The following is a 17859-nucleotide window of genomic DNA, read 5'->3' on the forward strand; positions in this document are numbered from 1 at the left end:
ACAATAGATTAAAAATTTCCCACCACTAAAAACAACCGGTGTATCACGGTCTAATAGTCAAAACATGACGTCATTCGGACCCAGAAGTTACAAATTAATTTCACATACGTAAACAGGTAGCATTTGTACTTTGCATAGTCATATTTAACCAACTGTAATATTTACACGTTATGCGTAATCACCGGTAAAGCTGAATAATCATTATTTTATTACATTCACTGTATTACTGTTGATGCTCATGAGTTCACGTTCACTTCATATAAGTTTCTATTAAACTGAACATTAACCTAATCGGCTTGGTATTAAGTATTAAATTAAGATAAAATTCAAATATATCTCTTTTTATGTCATTCACTTTTACTGATCTTATAGCTATTGTACACATGAGGACAAACACATCAAATACCTATAGATATCTTATGAGTACTGATTGTGAGTGAAATAAATAGGTTACATGTAAGTAGCAGTACTACCACTTATCAGTTTTTTTTTTAAATAAATAATTCACTGTTATAAAACTAATCCGCAGTTGCGTTCATCAATGCATAATGTATAAAATATGTATAGTACATGTCAAAATTTTGATATAAAAAATTGCTACACACTACCTGGTACCACGATTATTTGATATAATTTGATTCTATCTGCCATCATTGCGCGTATAATATGCTGAATAATACACGTGAAACGTGCACAGCTCTGTGCAATAAAATTCAGGATAATATAAATTTGTTCGAAGAAAATATAATCACATTCTCGATTATTAAAGTTCGTTAGTTGAAATATGGCAGGATAAGTAATTATGATAATGACAACGGATAATTAATAAATATAGCGATGATAATATGATATAAATATAGCATGAACAGCAATAATGATAATAATAATGATACAGTAAAATATTCTTTAAAACGAGAAGTATTACATTATTGCGATTAGTATTGCATTATGCGGAAATGGTAAGTATTATAACTATGATTAATGTCTATATCCTTCTGCAAAAATATTCATCTCTCGACAAATGGATTTATCGAGGAAAATTAGCTCAAAGGCTATAAATATAATATCAACTCACACTGTGACCTTATAACAATTAGGATCTATATCGATTCGTTACTATACGGCAAAGTCTAATAATTCTCGTTTTATAGGAAAGTATATTTATAGTTATGGCTAAGCTTAAGCTTAATTGAACGACAGATTACTCCCGTAGTCGCCATTTCGTCGTTAAGCAGCTTGCGCGGCAATTGGTGGTGGACGTAGCATAGATTTCGTAGCGGAAGATAATTTTTGCGACACAACGTGAGCAATGTGCGAAGATCTCTTCCACACAAATTCACGGGTGCGGTCATGGTCATCGGCGCTCTCAATGCGAACCTGAAATACAAAAGTATAGAATTACTCTCGGCAAACTACTGTCTTCTCCCTCTTTTCGAAAGTCTTGTTTATGAACTTTTTGTCTCAAGCTGCACTGTTGTTGAGTGTTGTGTGCCAATAATTTACACTTCAACAACCGAGGAGCTGGACGTTATCTTTCGGTGGAATCGACGGACGAGGCTTGTAATGAAAGGAATAATGATAAACATGTATTTTTTCTCTCTCTCTTTCATCTGCTACTTAATCTCATTTGCATTCTTACACGGCCTCCACTCTTCGGACTGCATGTACTTCCTATAAATAGCAATATAATGCGACGTGTCATTGAAATGTTTGTAGATGTCCTTGAGTTGCGTGTATTAACGAACGGAGTAAATTGATCGAATTCGAAGGAAGTGCGCATGTATGCGGATTGTGCTGACCAGCTCGCCTTGCTATTTCAATATGTATATTGAAAATTTTTCATTCAATGCGCGCCACCAAGTTTTCAACCCAACGCGAACTATTACTTATCGACCGACTGATCGATAGATCGATCGTCCTGTCGGTAAGAAATCGTCATACCGGCGCGCGGCAGTTGAATTGAAGCATACAGACATGATTTGCAAACCTGTTTTGGCTGCAGAACACGAATCGAATGCAGTGTAGCTGCTCCGCCGTGAAGAACTCGGAGGTTCAACTTTCCCGACATTTCAGCTGTCGTCGCAGTTGCGCTTCTCAACTCTTTTTTACCAGACTTTCCAACTTCCCTTTCTACTCTCAGGGTTAGAGGACCCAGGGAAAATTTCGTTTTTACCGTCGTGTGGTCAGTCATCATGTTCACAGACACGTCGCCGATTCGCTGCAGCGATGCTAAACCGTACAAAGTTGCCCTCGCTTTTGCTCTGCTGTTGTTTGCTTTTGTCTGTAAAATCGAAAAATAAATATATGATTGATTATTGATGGTTGATCTGCGGCAAAATGTTTCATCATGTAACTTTATACAATATATAGACCTTTACAGGCGTAAAAAATGAAAATACGATATACCTTGTTGTTCTTTTTGGTCGAAGACTTGCGCTTATTCTTCTTCTTATTCGAATTAGTGGTTGCCCGACTGGACTCCGGACTTTTCGATGTAGTACTGAGCGCAATATTGTTCAATGTGGTAGCTTCAACCTCGGCGGTATCCCTGCTATCTTCGATCTTGAGAACAGTAACAATGCAGACTTTGTTAATTGTCTGTACGAACGAACTACATCCCGATTAGGGCATAAAAATAGATATGCGTTGGATTTTACCTTGACCTGCGAACTTGAATCCATCAAGTCATTGTTGTTGGCTGCACTCGTGTTATTCTCATTGAAATCTGCATTGACCATTGTCGCAGATGCGCTCTTTTCGGTGAATTTTACACCGCTCTTTTGGCCCGAGTTTTTGCTCCCTTTCTTTCCTTTACCTTTGCCTTTTCCCTTCGTCTTTTTCTTGTTCGCTTTAACGCTCGCGTTAGGATTCGTCAGTTTGACGGTAACGGGGTTGTAGTTTGTCCGAAGAATTTTGTTTATTCGCCCCAATATATTGTCGACAAAACGGTTATACTTTGCTATGTAAATAGCCGGCACATGCTTATTTGGCGTCGGTGACATCGCGCCTGGAAATGTTTTCGCCATTATTTTACTCGTTCATTTCTTCATTGCGTGCAATGCTTTTGTCAGAGTGCAAATTTCGAAAAACTCTGTCTTCAAACCAATAGACTAAATACCTCAGAAGTCGAAAAAGGGTTGGTCAATTTTAAGGTTGCAAGATTTCGATTTGAAAAAATTTCAGTACGAAATCGAATCTATTTTTTTTCTCTCCGAAGTTCTTATAACCTCGAATTCACCAACTCCGCTAAGTTTCCCACCATACTGAAGTTAGTCACGTTGTCGTAACGATTCATGCTGAGGAAAAACCGTTATTTCGCTATTTTCGAATAGTCTGAAGTTCAGTAAACAATCTTAGTTTCTTAAAAATCATTGTAAAATTAAGAAAATAGTAATTTTTATGTTTCGTTACGACAACGTGACTAACTTCGACCTCGTAGTTTACCAGGGTGACTGACGGAAGTCGGAATGACAATCCACTCTTTGCCATTCTGAATTTCAAATACGGAATAGTCCGCGGTAATATGGAAGATGCTCATTTCCACAGACTCTAACAGTTTGTCAACCGTAAGTTGGCAAATTATAGTTGGAAATTCACGGCTGCCCGACGACCTGATCGGATTAGTGTCTAACTAATCCGCAGCCAATTTCGCGGCCACGAACAAACTATTATTCGGATGATACTGGTCCGTGCAAAAAAGTAGAATGGACTTGTCATAAGTTATACACAAGCTTTGTTAACTATAGAAACGGGCGACAAAACAAGCGACAAGAAACTATAGAGCTGGAAAAAACTGTTCGCATGTCGAAAGTAAGAGGCTCGTGATACGCATCATGATTTGTTTGCGTCACGCCTGTTTGACCCGTCTATTAATTACTTGAAAACCACACGATTGATGCCAATCAACTCATATCTAACGGCCATATACATGTAGCTGCGAAATACCCAGTAGCGCCAACATCACGAGGACTGTAAGTGCTTGAAAGTGATATCAAGCGGCCAAAATATGTTTTCAATTAGTATCAAGCTGTCACTTGAAGATTAGGAAAACCAGAGTGCCAACGGATCGAATTAACAGTTTTATCTGCAATTACAGTCGACCCGTTTTTGTATCAGACGATGATGAAAAAAATTCATGAACGAGAAAAAATATACGGTGAATTCACACCGACATACCTATTATTTCTGAAACGAGCTGAGAGAAGGTTATTGGGACGATGCTGTGATTTGAAATGTGCGAATAAAGTGACTAAAAAAATGTAAATCAAGATGACCACTGGTTTTTTTTTCACATTTCTACATGTATAAGAGAATAACTCATCGTTGGTGAACAACAGTTATTTCGCACTATCTGCTATACCGTTTTGCCCAGTCATCACGTTTCACATACTTTGAGTAGATATTAAATAAACATTCGTAAAAAATGTGAGAACGAATTGAGTCCGCAGTGCTCAGGGATTTTCACTGAACTGTAAAATGGTTTACAAATATTTAAAGAATAAAATAGCGGTATGTCATATTTTACGAGTAAATAAACCTCTTGATTTGACTTTAAGTTGTGTGTTTAAATTCCAATTTCAAATTCCTTCCTAACATATCGCGAGACCTGAGCGACGGAAGCGCAAGAAATGTTGCTACGCATGATAATTTCCAATGTCCGGACGTGGTAAAATATCGAGGAGAGGAAGTTGGAATAGAGGTCAAGTCTACGGCCAGAGGCCTACTTATCGAAGAGGACAACAATGTTAACGGTAAAACCAGTCGCTCGAACAACTCACTAAACTGGTCCTGATCTAGGTCAGCTCAGACTCTCATCTCACGAACCTCCGACCCACCACGAAACTGGCCTACCGTAATTATAAACACGTAATTACGCGAATTTCCGAAAGACACTGTCACGATCGGTTTTCCTTATAATAGCAGACCTGGTGCAGAGTCCAGACCGAATGCCACCCTGCAGATAGCAAACTTGTTAAGATGCCGATTGTCGTTTCACTAATTATTAAATCCGGTATAATGTGAACGGATGAAAATCTTTACTTGGAATTTGAATAAGGTCGAAAAGACGACGATTATTCATCTGAGACGTGATAATGACTGTCAATAAGCATAAACTCGAGATCAAAAGTCAAAGTAAAAAAAGGAACTATCGTGATATCGTGTTGAACTTTCCATACTGAATTTTGTAATAAGGTCGACAAGATCTGGTAATTATTGAGATTTCGAAGTCTCGCTCGGCTGTTTTTTTTTTTTGTTTTATGAAAAGTCAATTTACAGTCAACCTGTACACTTCTCGATTGTAGACTGACTACCAAACGGACATTGTCAAAGTATGGTTGACATGCAGTCAACTATGGGCTTCAGATTCACCCTTTTTGTCAGAATTCCAATTAGTTGATATCATTTTCTCTACCGGCAACAAGTTAAATGTTATATTCTCTCTTTCGTGTTACATGGGCATCCGGCGTTTGTCCGATAAACGAAATCTCTCGATACAAGCAAATCTGAATGTCAATTACCGGCTACGGCGGTCTTTGTGGTCAGTGGAATTCGTGGCAGTGGGTCATGGCCGCGCCCCGAAGAGTATCGACAGCTCCGGGCGCTGGAGCACCAAGTTCGTCGACCTCTTTCCCCAGAAAACTTCTCCTTTTCCGGAAGGCAAGACAAGGTGGCAGCGCACCGGGTGAAAGCCGATTAAAAAACGCCCCAGATACGAGGCAAGGACTCTTCCGAGCGCGCCATCTATAAAGGCGATCGATTTATATACTCAATGTTCATTTCAGAATTTTGAATTTCGAACACGCGCTCGCGAGACGGTTGCAACGAACTTTCTGTATCCAGTTACACTCTTCATCAATTTTCTCGTTGTTTCTTATCCTTTAGAAAGTTCAGGATGACAGAGAGTATAGGAATTCCGATTCCAGTTATCTATAATTATATACATGTGTGAATTTGAATTTAGTTCTTGCAATCTATGCACTGTGTTTACAGTGCTTGTTGGCCTCTTTTCTGCCGTTTTGTATACACTCTGTACAAATGCACCGCGATATCGTTGAAAGAAACGGTTTATAGATGTCTAAAAAGCAAATATCTACGACAGATTTGGGGGTCTGTGAATTAGCGTATAAGCTACGAAGTAAATTATACCAGTACACAGAAATCTCGGCAAACGAGAAAAGAATATCATACTTGTCTTATTTTCGACTTGCTCACCAAAGTATTGAAACCTGTTCAATTTCGAACTTTCTTTTTTTCCGTTTGCCAAGATGCCAAATTCATGAACACACGAATGAAGCCCCTATTATATACTAATGGGGAAATCGAGGGTATCGGGATTGGTGCCAAACGTGCGGAATAATTATACTCAAACAAACCCAACCACTACTGCTACGTCAACCTAATTAAACTCTGTCTATCTATACGGGGTGTAGTTCAGGGACACGGTCATCAAATTTGTTAGCCCATGGATAAAACTAATTGTAAATGATTTCAGGGTACGGTCAGTCAGGTCACCGTACACGAGTCATCCAACTTCAAATATCTGTATATGTATACGACATAGGTATGTCTGTCTGGTTAATAAAAAATACTAATTTTATCTGCTTACTACTTGCTAGCTGGTTACTGTCAAGGATTTTCTACTTTGGTTAAACGGGAAGACACTAATTCGATACTTCAAACAGGTTAAAAATTAGTATAAAAACAATACGTAACTAAAAAAGTTAAAAAGTACATATGACATGCTCTTGTTGTTACTTGTGCCAGAATCTGAATTTAGACAACGCGTTTAACGATATTGTATTCGATACTTGAAAATAGAATTTATATGAGATCTGCTCGAGTAAACAGTATCAGTGAAGAGATCAGTGCAGGCAGATTATTAGAGATTAGCGGTTCTGATTGTGATTTGTTAAAGCTCGTGCAAATTCAAACATTGAAAGTGATGAAGAATCATCTCCTGCTCGTTTCAGCAACGATCGGCAAGAAAATTACTGAACGAGAATATAGTCTTGAACGACATTAACAGTGATTAAGTTTTCTTCGATTCAGAAGAACGGTGCAAAATAGTTGGATAAATATCGGGCAATTTTGGAACGTGCATTAAAATGTTAGGTAGGCGACGCGTCACGGCAATCAATAAAATTTAATTTATATATAGTATAATAGTAGACACATTTACTGTAGTAATAACAATAATAAGAATTGTTACGTATACGTAGTGAGCTGTCGTTTTGGGTCAGTTTATCAGTTGTTGGTGGTTGAGTTTATTCGTCTTATGTTGTTCGTTTTTTTTTTTTTCTTTTTTCTTTGCGAAATAATTATGGCGTTAGAGTAAATACCTCGTTTAGCACCACGTGGTATATGGACAATTAACGGACATAAATGAACAAACAAACAATGACACGAACAGATGAATAAATAAAATCAAAACACAATTTTGTAAAAATAATAAATTATCTATATTTATATAAATAATATAAATCATCCAAATGAAATATCGTCTCTGTACAATAAATAATTTTTTCTCCTTTTTTTTTCTTTTCTTTTGTCGTCTAGAAGGTTTGACAAATTACATAATATTAAATTATACAATTGAAATGCGTACGTGATTGTGGTGGTTGTCTTTCATTATCTCAGCATAATTGAGATAATTTTTATGATTATTATATAATTCGTATTCGTCTGTAAGTTCCTGCGAACGCATAATCGATATTTGATGTACAAAAAATATAGTTTCATAAAAAAAATTGCAGGTATGTAATTAGCGATTGTATTGATCAATTGTGAAAAAAAAAAAATCAAATAAACAAACATGTGACGGCGTCTCCAACCCTATACATTTTAATGCTGATATTTAATGTCTTTCGATCATTCTGGTTTTTCTCTTTCTCTCTCTCTCTCTCTATCCATCTTCCTCTTAGAACACATACATGAGCGTAAGGAGTAGACTGCCTAACGGACAGTGGATGCGATTTGTAATTATTTAATTTACGCAGAAAGAGAGAAGAGAACTTTGTTCTTCCGTTCGCGTGTTTTTTTTTTTTGAGTATGTAATGAAATAAAATTGATAGACGAATAGACCGACTAAAAATATACAATCTATATAATAGACGAAAATTAGACTGTTAAAATAAATTATTATAAACAAAATTAAATAGCGTTGATGAAGAGTTGACATTTTACTAAAATTAAATAATGAATACTATAGAGATGTAGTTTGGAAGGCGAGTAGTGCTTCGTTTCTTTCTTTATCTTTTCCTTTCCTTTCTAATTAATTATTAGCACCAACGACAGCAACAACAACAGCATCAGCAGTAACAGCAGCATCAGCACCACCAGCAAGAGTTTTCAGAAAGTAAAGATTGCTCTCAGAGACCCACTTTTCTCTATGTGTATCGTGTAAGTGTATGTACGTGTGCATGTTACAGCATGACTATAGCTACATATATACGATAGGAATTGTCCACTTACAACGTGGCACTAAACTCGTAATACACACATATTACAAAAAGAAGTCTACTTCGTTTTGTCGTACAAAAATCATTCCTTCAATCTCTTTCGTTTCACTCGATAAAATAAATAAATTAAATAAAAGAAATTGCAAATTTTCAAACGTCAAACAACTAAATTCTGAGGTGACTGACAATTTACGAGGGTGTCCGTACCGGCAATTGTAATACGAGATAATCATGTTGTAGACATTGAAAACTGAATGGAATTCTCTAACGACAGGATGATATTTCGACAACATGCACGGCGAGTCCTAATACAACGAATAGTAGTTTATTCAACCGAGCTTTCCGTCAGTTAAAGTCTCGCGAGCAATTTTCTGCGCACCCGAGTGAAAAGTGGGGATTCCCAGTTATCGTCGAACAGGCGAATCTCTACGCTATTCGTGAAATGAAAAAGTGGAAGAATATCCACTGCGTAACAGAGTCGTCAAACGACAGTAAACATGCATACTAAAAGAACGTTCGCGCTTTCCAAACCGTTACAGTACTCACAATCAATCCTACATCGCGTCATTGCGTACACCAAATAAATTAAGGCTTGTTATACCGTCATGCGTGTGTGTGTTTGTGTGTGTGTGTGTTGGCTAAATGTGGGTGGGCTAGTGGTGGTTGGCCTTGGACTCACGTGATCTCCTGGCCTCGGTGAGATCGGTTAATTCGTCGTCTTCGTCATCGTCTTCGTCTTCGTCTTCGTCATCGTCGTCGTCGTCTTCGTCGTCGTCGTTGTCTGCCCCGGGTAACCCGAGGTCAACGTCTTCGTCGTCGTCGTCGTCCTCGTCGTCATCGTCGTTGTCCCCCTCCCCCGGGGCCTGTTCAACGACTGCAACTGAGGGCACGGCCGCAGACTGCAGACTTTCCCCGGCTAATACCGCCGGTTGTGCACCTTCTTCGTTCGCCTCGACGATCGTGCTCGCCGCCTGCTCTTCTGGCGTGTCCTCCTCGTACTCTCCGTTCTCCTGTTCGTTCAGCGCTGCTTCGGCCACAGCCGCGTTCAAATCGGCCTCAACATTCGGCGGGATTTGGGGCTGCGTTATTTGAGGCACTTGATTTACCGCCGGAGAGGCTTGCGGCTGGGCTGCAACGGCTGGTTGAGCCGCGGGACTCGTCTCGTCGTCGTCGTCGTCGTCGTCGTCGTCGCCTGAGAATCAGATTATTTCGTATCTCTCATTAGTATCCAAGTTTCGACGGTAGGTTAGCCCGAGGTTCAAGTTTACAGTAATGTTACCGTAATGAAGGGTTGGGGGAAACATTACTTCTTTCTTATTTTTTGAATAACTTTTAAGTAACTAAGATTTCAGAATATGAGCCACAATTCCAAGGTCACAGGAAAACAATTTTACTTCAGTATAAATCGTTACGATAACCTTACTAACTTCAGTATGATAGTAATGATACATAGCAATTTTTGCCTAATATACTGTATACTATTACTTCGAACCACAGAAATGAAATCTTTACGTTGGAAGATGTCCATAAACGATAAATCACCTTACGTGTAGAATCGAGAAAAAGCTGTCAACGGTGCTGGCATGAAAATTATACGTCTATTTCACGATTGTAAAATGTATAGTGGAAGATAATTTTCACCCTTATGGGATATATAGAAATTTTACTAACATTACATTGAATTATGTTTTAAGAATGCGGGAACCTTTTATAACGTCATTACTATAGGGATAATTAGTTTGAATCATATTCTATGTTTGTTCCACTAAATGAATCGTTACGAAAATAAGAGAAGTTAAGAAACCAAGCAAAACACCTTGCAACTTCCTTTTTCACTTATAGACTTTTGCACAAGCGACGAGAATTCGCCCTCTATAATTATTCGTGATTCTACTTTTCATTTTAAATTGATAATTTCATTGTATGTCATAAAGACATGCATATTTCATTTGCTTCATAGTTCAATGTACCATTCCGGGCGCGCGGGAAACCGTTCGATTTTCAAATTTGATTTCAAAGTTGGCCGTGACCGTTAACATAAAGGGCAAAACAGGAAACAACTGTGTGGTACTAAATCCATCGAGTATAGATCTTGAGTTGGCGCAACTTGGACTGAGATCCAGGGTGCGGGTCGAGCAGACCGTAACGTGAACAACTAGCTCTTCGTTAGTCATTCACCTCGGGCATGAGCGACGCGCGTCCCACAGCAAAGCGATTAATTGTAAGAACGCGCGTTCCCATGCCTCGAGTAGAACATTATAGCCGGTATGCATGATGTTCATTCGGACTACATAACGAGCATAAAGCTGTCTAGCACTCGACCGACTTGTCAACACGACCCGCTCGCCCCTCCATAAAGATACGATTAGCTAAACAACTTGAAAAATAACTATGTGAAGAACAGCGACGTGAAGTTAGCTGCTTCTTCAGCTGTATCTGCAGTTCAAGAATCCGCTTGTCATTTTTTTTTCTCACTTATCGAAACAGAGATAGCGGGTTCGAACCGACATTGCGTAAAGTGGAATAGTCGTTATTTGGTGTTTTTATCTACACGTTCCGTTTTTTTTTTTTTTTTTTGAGAGAGAATTATAGACTCTGATCCGCGCACGAGGGTCAAGCGGATTGTGTGGATTATGCTAATTCTTCCGGAGCAAAGCCCGCGAGTCCGGGTCGTCCCGTTACTATATGGATAACACATGCACATGCGTGTATATCGAGACCACTGCTCCGTCTATCGGTCACATTATGATGCGCCTTGTCGGCTTTGGATGCCGGCAATTTGCTCGGCTAGACTAACGGTCAGCTGTAACACGTAGGTACGGTACGAGTTATACTCGTATTTGGTAATTTTGAGTTTTTTCAAGAGTATACCCATCTCCACAATTTCGGATCTGAATTACATAATTGTCTGAGTAAATAATTGTAGTTGGGGAATTCAACGGCACGAAGAAATATTTTATACGAAATAGAATTTGAATTTTCCCGCTGCATGTCTCAATGGCCGTTTTCCATTTGCGTCAATTTTCTGACAAAAGACGACATTAAGTGATTTTATTGGCTTATTCCGTTAGATCCGACCAATGAAATCACTCGCTGCCGAGTTTTGTTAGAAAATTGACGTAAGGGAAAATCGACCAATGACTCGCATGATGTTAGAACGAAAGAATTGAAGTGAAAATTTGAACCTGATGCAAAAATCAGCTTACCTCCGAGAATGTCTTCGATGAAACGTTCGACGTAGTCCGCGCCGTCTTCATCGTCATCGTCGTCGTCATCGTCGTCGTCGTCATCGTCGTCATCCTCATCGTCATCGTCGTCGTCGAGGCCGAGATCTAGACCATCGTCGTCATCGTCGTCATCATCGTCTTCGTCATCTGATGGGGCTGCTGCAGCAGGTGCAGCTGCCGTTGCTTGTCGGGAAGAAGCCTCGACTTTTACCTCGGCCGAATCACTAGCGGATGATACCGGAAGCGGCGAGGCTAGGACGCCTAACGCGAAGCAGCATAAGACTGCTAGCATTAATGCTAACTTCATGGCTCTGAAATGATCAACGGATTGCGCTTATGTTATGTGTATCTAACAAACGTAACGAAGTTTCGTTCTTAACGAAGTTCTTTGGGTTATCAAGGACCGACAAAATCATGACTCGACATCCTCGCGAGTGAAGGGAAAATTTTTTTTTTTTCATTCTACTCTATAATATTATAAGTTTCTGATGCAGAAATTGAAATTGACTATTAAAGGAATTTTTTTGCTCTCTATACTTATGAATTTTGGGCGATAACGAAAATAAGCCGATAAAGTTATTCACTTCAACTAAAATTCGCTGTGACTGATAGATTTTTCTCAATATTATGCCCATCAACTTCTTTTTTCATTAAGTTTATTGTGGTAACATTAAATTTATCATTTGTTAATTTCACTATAGTGAAACACTATTTCAATCGAAGCCAATTGGAATTTCTGTATACATGTGGTCAGTAAATTTATAACTGTGATTTTTGTAAACTTAGAAAAGTTTACTACAAGTTGAAAAGATACGCATCAGTGGCCAGGGATGACTAAGAACAAAGAATGTACAACATAGTCTCATGAATAAGCATAAATAAGCATAGACCGCGGCATGGACTAAGAAAACTGAGGGCGCACGCACAGTGCAATGATTTCGAATGTATATTTTTAATCAGTGCTGTGAAACAGATGCCCGAAATGGTTTCATACACCAATAATTGTACAGAGGTGGATATTTCACGATTGTACGAATAAACAGTACTTCACATGAGAGCCGTAAACACATCCATAACAGTTACTTGAATATTCTAACTTTCGTTTCTGTTTTTGCAATACTCGTACAAGAGAAAAAATTAATGAAACTGCACAATTTTCCGTATACGAATTGACACCCAAAATAAAACAGTTGCAACAACAAACAGCATTTATCCCTGGTATAAAACGCGGATGTGAAAACGTACGCGTACGTTATTACTTCCCGAATTCCGACACTAATGCACCAACCGTTACGATTATCAGTGTTAACAACGTCCTGCCTCTATCCGTACGTGAAATATTTTGGTCCGTCGATAAAAGGATTTCGCACAGTTCATAATCCCACAGCTTGAACTTGAAAATGTTTATCAGCCGGGATTCCCCGACTTTGAATGTTAAACGGCACACTTCCGGAAGTCATATTCGCAGCAAAATTGCACCTCGCGATTCGAAACGTATACCGTTCGGGATGCAACAAGGCGATTTTTTTCCAATTTCACTGTTGCATTTTTTCGTCCACTATGCTCACGAAACTCACCTATGGTTTCGTTGGGCCTGCTCGAAGGATTCTTTTCTTCCGATATTCGGAATCCGTTTCCTTCTCTACGTTTCTCCGCAGGTGTTTTTTTTTTTTTTGCGGTGGACGTCGTGCGTGGGTTTTCACCTCGCGAGAAGTTCACTCTATGAAACAGACGCAGCGTCAACTACGGACCCTTATATACCACTCTGGCTGCTTTCCTCCTCCACTTCCTCCGTCGCCATCTCCGACATTCACGTTGAGCCAAACGAACACCGTGCTCGTTGTATTCCCGGTGTAGATTTACCAAGAGGGGAAAGATTCCGACTAACTATTCGAACAAATCACAAGTATTGGTGAAGCTGTATAGGCCATCCGATATTCGAATGAATCGCGCTTTAATTTTCGCAAACCGTGCGCGTTCTATCGAGCTCTCGTGTCCCAAAAACGTTACTTTTTCACATATACCGATCGTTAAAATTCTCAGGTACGTACGTGTCAACAAATCGTTATTACTTTTTAAATCTCCGACCTGTGAAAGAGGAAGATTATTTTTTACACAAGACCGTATACCGTGCCTGCAAATGCCATGTGCATATTTAATTATAAAAAGTCTTTTTATATCGCATATCAGTCTTGTAGCGCCATATTACTTGTAGCTCTGATATCCACAGTATAGGTATAATTACCTTAATTTCATTTAAAAGGCGTCAAAAAAATGTATTTCTATTAAAAAAATAACACAATATAGTCCAGTATACACATGTGATCAGTAAAAGTAAGTTTGCTGAAAATCAGATCATTTTTTAATTAAAAAAAAAAAACGATTTGCTGATATTTTCTACTTGTTCAAAACAAAGAAAAGAACTTATGAGCAAATCACACCTGCAAATTTATCTACGTCGCTCATAACCAGTTTTCTCATGCTACAAATTAACCCTCTGAATGCACACAACAATTTGATCACCGGTACTCGTTACAATTCGCACAGATCCAGATTAAATAAGTCTGGGCATTATCAAAGTATACAATGCCCGGAGCCACGCATGGCTGACCAGCGTGGGACCTTTTTCACTGGCAAATTTCAAAGTAGTAACAGTAATTATTTGACTGCACTTCTCATATTTTTCAGAGCTTTGCGCTATTTCAGAATTTTATTTTGTGTCCTCCATGGTTGAAGCGGGCAGATAATTTCATGAAAATATATGTAATTCAATATGGTTAGATTTTTTCATAAAGGAAAATCAAAAAATTAACAAAAAAAAAATAAAAAATGCAACTTTTAGCATTGTGTACAGGTAATGACTTGACATTTTTCTTGTAAAGTATCGTTGCGGTTCGTAATAAAATCTGATCACGTGAAGACGGAAGGTGATTGAAAGATAGAGTGAACAAAGCCATCTACTCTAGGATCTTGAGTAAGAAGAAGAAAAACAAAAAATCAAAATCAAGGAAGAGCAATTACGAAATAATTATTATGAATCTAAATTACGATATTATTGAGTAACTCGTAGAACTTGTAAATCACTTTCAAAGAAGAAAATTAAAGTCCCGATCGTTATTATCTTACTGCGATAATTCCAAGGTGAATATATTGCATGTCGTATATCGTGGAATACATCTGTTCATAGTAACAAATCGATGCTATGGCCAAGATACGTTATAAATGGATGCTCGTCAAGTCATGCCGATTTAACGACAAATAATTACTTCCAATGCATGCATAGCTACATAAATTTCAAGGGTACGTACCTGCGCTATGGTATAAGTTCAGTACTATAAGGTTACGTACGAACAGTTATAAAAGAACACGTGCAGTTTAATCCGTTCACTTCCGGTTTAATATACAGAGTTTCAAACAACCGATCGCTGGCCTCGTCCACTTTCGCACTTATGATGTACCCTGCACTGTCTAACGCGAGTAGTTTCTTCGGGAATATGACCTCGACTGGCCTCGATTTCATCTAACGCGGTCACATCTGAGGTCAAGGCCAAGTGCATCTATCCAACTTATACTAGTACCCGAAAAGCAATAATTGGCTTTCGAGCGTTTCGACCTTTGGACAACTTGGATCTCGCAAAACGGTTCGAACCGCGATCTGTACGGACGGTTCAAAGTTCGGAGACGTTCTATAAACAATATTCGACTAGACAGATTTTGCACGATATTTTTCATTCTGAGATTGATAACTATACATTGATGTTCTTGCATTAATTCTTATTCAGAATTGTCCATTACGGTGGTGGAATTCTCATAATGTTGGTCACCTGGATTTCGGTGATCGTGGATGAAAGTTTACGATGAATACGTATGCTCCTAAGGCACCGTTTATTATCTAAGTGAAAAAAAGTACGCAACTCTTCTATAGGCATAATATTCGTATGTATGCAAGTACCGTACGTACCAAAACTATTTACTCACTTTCTGTAATCGGATTAGTACGAATTACAATGATGCCGTATCGTTAATCATCATATATAGAGTTAAGATCTGGTCTCCATGTTGCATGTATAATTCTCGAATTGGCATACTTAATTCTTTTTTGCGTGAAAAGTCTTCATCGGATACTTTTCGTTGAGGAATAACGATGAAACACAGTTTTATACTTCCTCTTACAGAATCGATTGATTTCATATTCAGTCTGGGTGGAGCCTGTCTGTATAATATACGTATACGCATTGAATGACGATAAACCGGAACAGTCGTATATATGTACACATTTCATCGTCTATTCAAGTATTTTAATTTTGGAAGAGAAAGTCATACGAACGGGATCAAGTTTAAGGTTCTTTCGAGACTTACTGCGGCGATTATACTGCCATATTTTCAAAGAATTTTTTGAATGTTTATTATCGCGTCTTCAACGTCTCATTCCGCGGTGTGATGAATATTTAATTCAAAATCTCTTTCACTATGCAACTGACACATTCTCAAAGACTGTATGATCAACGATTTTCACCGAATGTGACCAATATCTGCATTTGGATAGTCTGGAGAAAAAAAAAACCAAGTATAACGCGAGTGTCATTAAATTTATGGGAGCAGCGCATTGTAGAGTTCGTAAAATATTTTCTGTGTTAAAAACAGTGCCGGTATCAAATAATCTTTTAAACTTCCAACGATCTTTTAGCAAAGTAGTATAACTGTTGTCTACAGAAAATATACATAAATGGTTTTCATGCACGAATAAAAGAAGAGACTGCATCTGGTTGTTAGTATTGCGATAAGTATAGTTATGGAAGTCTCGGAAAGGTGCCAATCATATATGACGGAAGGAGAAGAGCCAGAGCAGAGTAATGAACGACTCTCTATCGCTGGAATATGGAATTTGGTGTCATGGTGCGACGACAAGAAGTAGTACGAACCGGGGCGTCGGTATAGGTAAGTATTGGAATTAGTAATCAGGCTGTGCGTTCGTTCGGCGACGTTTTCGACCACATTGCATGGATTGGTTCTGTCCGCTGCTAGGCATTCCAGGCGTCTTCATTCATTATTCATCCATACGCAAGAGGATATATCGCATTGCCCCCAAATTCTCTCTTCCACGTGCACACATTTACATCCACACCTGATTCGGGACCTTGTATTGCAATTCGTACAGGTGACTTATTGCAAGGTATCTGCAATTAGCAGAAGGCATTTAGGGGGAAATAAATCATTGAATTCATGTGTTAGTAGGTTTGTGAATTAATTATAATTTGCATGAATTAATTAGAATTGATGAAATTGAATTACGAAGGGTTCAGTCAAGTTGATTTCAATTACTTTGGATTCGTGCCGGAATTATCTGTTTACAGAAACAACAAAAATTAAATTGAAATAAAAAAAGTTACGGTGAATAGAAAAGAATTAACTTCAATTAACAGAAAATACAAAAGAGTGATTTGACATTTTTTCAAACTCATTTATTTGAATTAAAATTAATTATCGAGAAAATATATTGAAATACATGACTCGATATCAATTAAGTTGAAGTAAAGAAAATTATGTGATTTAAAAAAACAAATTTGAAATTAAAAGAAAATTTATTTGAATTACATGAATTGATCTAAAATTAATTCAACTGAAAAATTAACCGTGTCACTCAAATCTCGAGTTATTTCCCTCCCAGAAAGCATGCATCGTCATGTCTCGACTCTAGTTACTTCTACGGACTGGAACACGTTATATATCGAAAAGTACAATCTGGTAGCAAACGATAATAGACCACTTGAAAAATTTTTACCGTCTTTTCACCGTGATGCAAGCAGTTGTCAGCTTTCGTATAAAGTACTCGACGCCGTTATTTTCGCATATTTCGAACCTCGGTCAAATCGAAAAGTATATAAATAAATCAGCAAAGTAAAAACCTTCGAGCTGAGCGAAACCTATTTGTCTATAGTTTATTCTAGGATCGTTTTTGTTCATGAATGCGGTTGGAATTAGATCAATCGTCACTAATTATTATAATGAAAGTTATCGGTTGAAGAACTTTCGCGTTAATGAATGGATTTAGTAGATTAAATTGAGACAAAAGGAGAGATGCTAATCATTTGACATTTTTCTTTCGTCAGAATTCTTTTTACTTTTTGTTAGTCTCTTCCCGCGGCAGCAAACAAACTTGAAAGCTGTATTCG

The 17859-nt window shown here is 38.2% G+C and overlaps 1 protein-coding gene across 2 annotated transcripts; it reads right to left on the reverse strand.

Annotated features, from left to right (window-relative positions):
* Positions 1 to 53: 53 nt before the first annotated feature.
* Positions 54 to 13427, reverse strand: LOC124220275 (myb-like protein O). 2 transcript variants are annotated; one of them, XM_046628912.2, is made up of 7 exons: positions 13264 to 13427; positions 11666 to 11997; positions 9397 to 9651; positions 2658 to 3007; positions 2407 to 2562; positions 1988 to 2281; positions 54 to 1377 (listed from the first exon to the last, which is right to left on the reverse strand). In XM_046628912.2, the coding sequence occupies exons 2-7, from the start codon at positions 11991 to 11993 to the stop codon at positions 1228 to 1230; spliced, it is 1533 nt and encodes a 510-aa protein (XP_046484868.1). In that variant the 5' UTR covers positions 11994 to 11997; positions 13264 to 13427; the 3' UTR covers positions 54 to 1227. The 2 variants fall into 2 exon arrangements, with proteins under 2 accessions (XP_046484868.1, XP_046484866.1); XM_046628910.2 differs by having other exon boundaries at positions 59 to 1377; positions 9139 to 9651; positions 13264 to 13426.
* Between the last annotated feature and the right edge of the window lie 4432 nt (positions 13428 to 17859).

This window comes from Neodiprion pinetum, chromosome 5 (assembly GCF_021155775.2).
Source record: "Neodiprion pinetum isolate iyNeoPine1 chromosome 5, iyNeoPine1.2, whole genome shotgun sequence".
Taxonomy (NCBI): domain Eukaryota; kingdom Metazoa; phylum Arthropoda; class Insecta; order Hymenoptera; family Diprionidae; genus Neodiprion; species Neodiprion pinetum.

Coding starts and splice junctions, on each gene's coding strand:
- LOC124220275 (XM_046628910.2), bottom strand. CDS start 11,993: ATGAAGTTAGCATTAATGCTAGCAGTCTTATGCTGCTTCGCGTTAGGC. Junction 3,008..9,138: donor CACCGAGGCCAGGAGATCAC/GTGAGTCCAAGG, acceptor AAACATTTCCAG/GCGCGATGTCACCGACGCCA. Junction 1,378..1,987: donor GTGTTCTGCAGCCAAAACAG/GTTTGCAAATCA, acceptor TTTGTATTTCAG/GTTCGCATTGAGAGCGCCGA.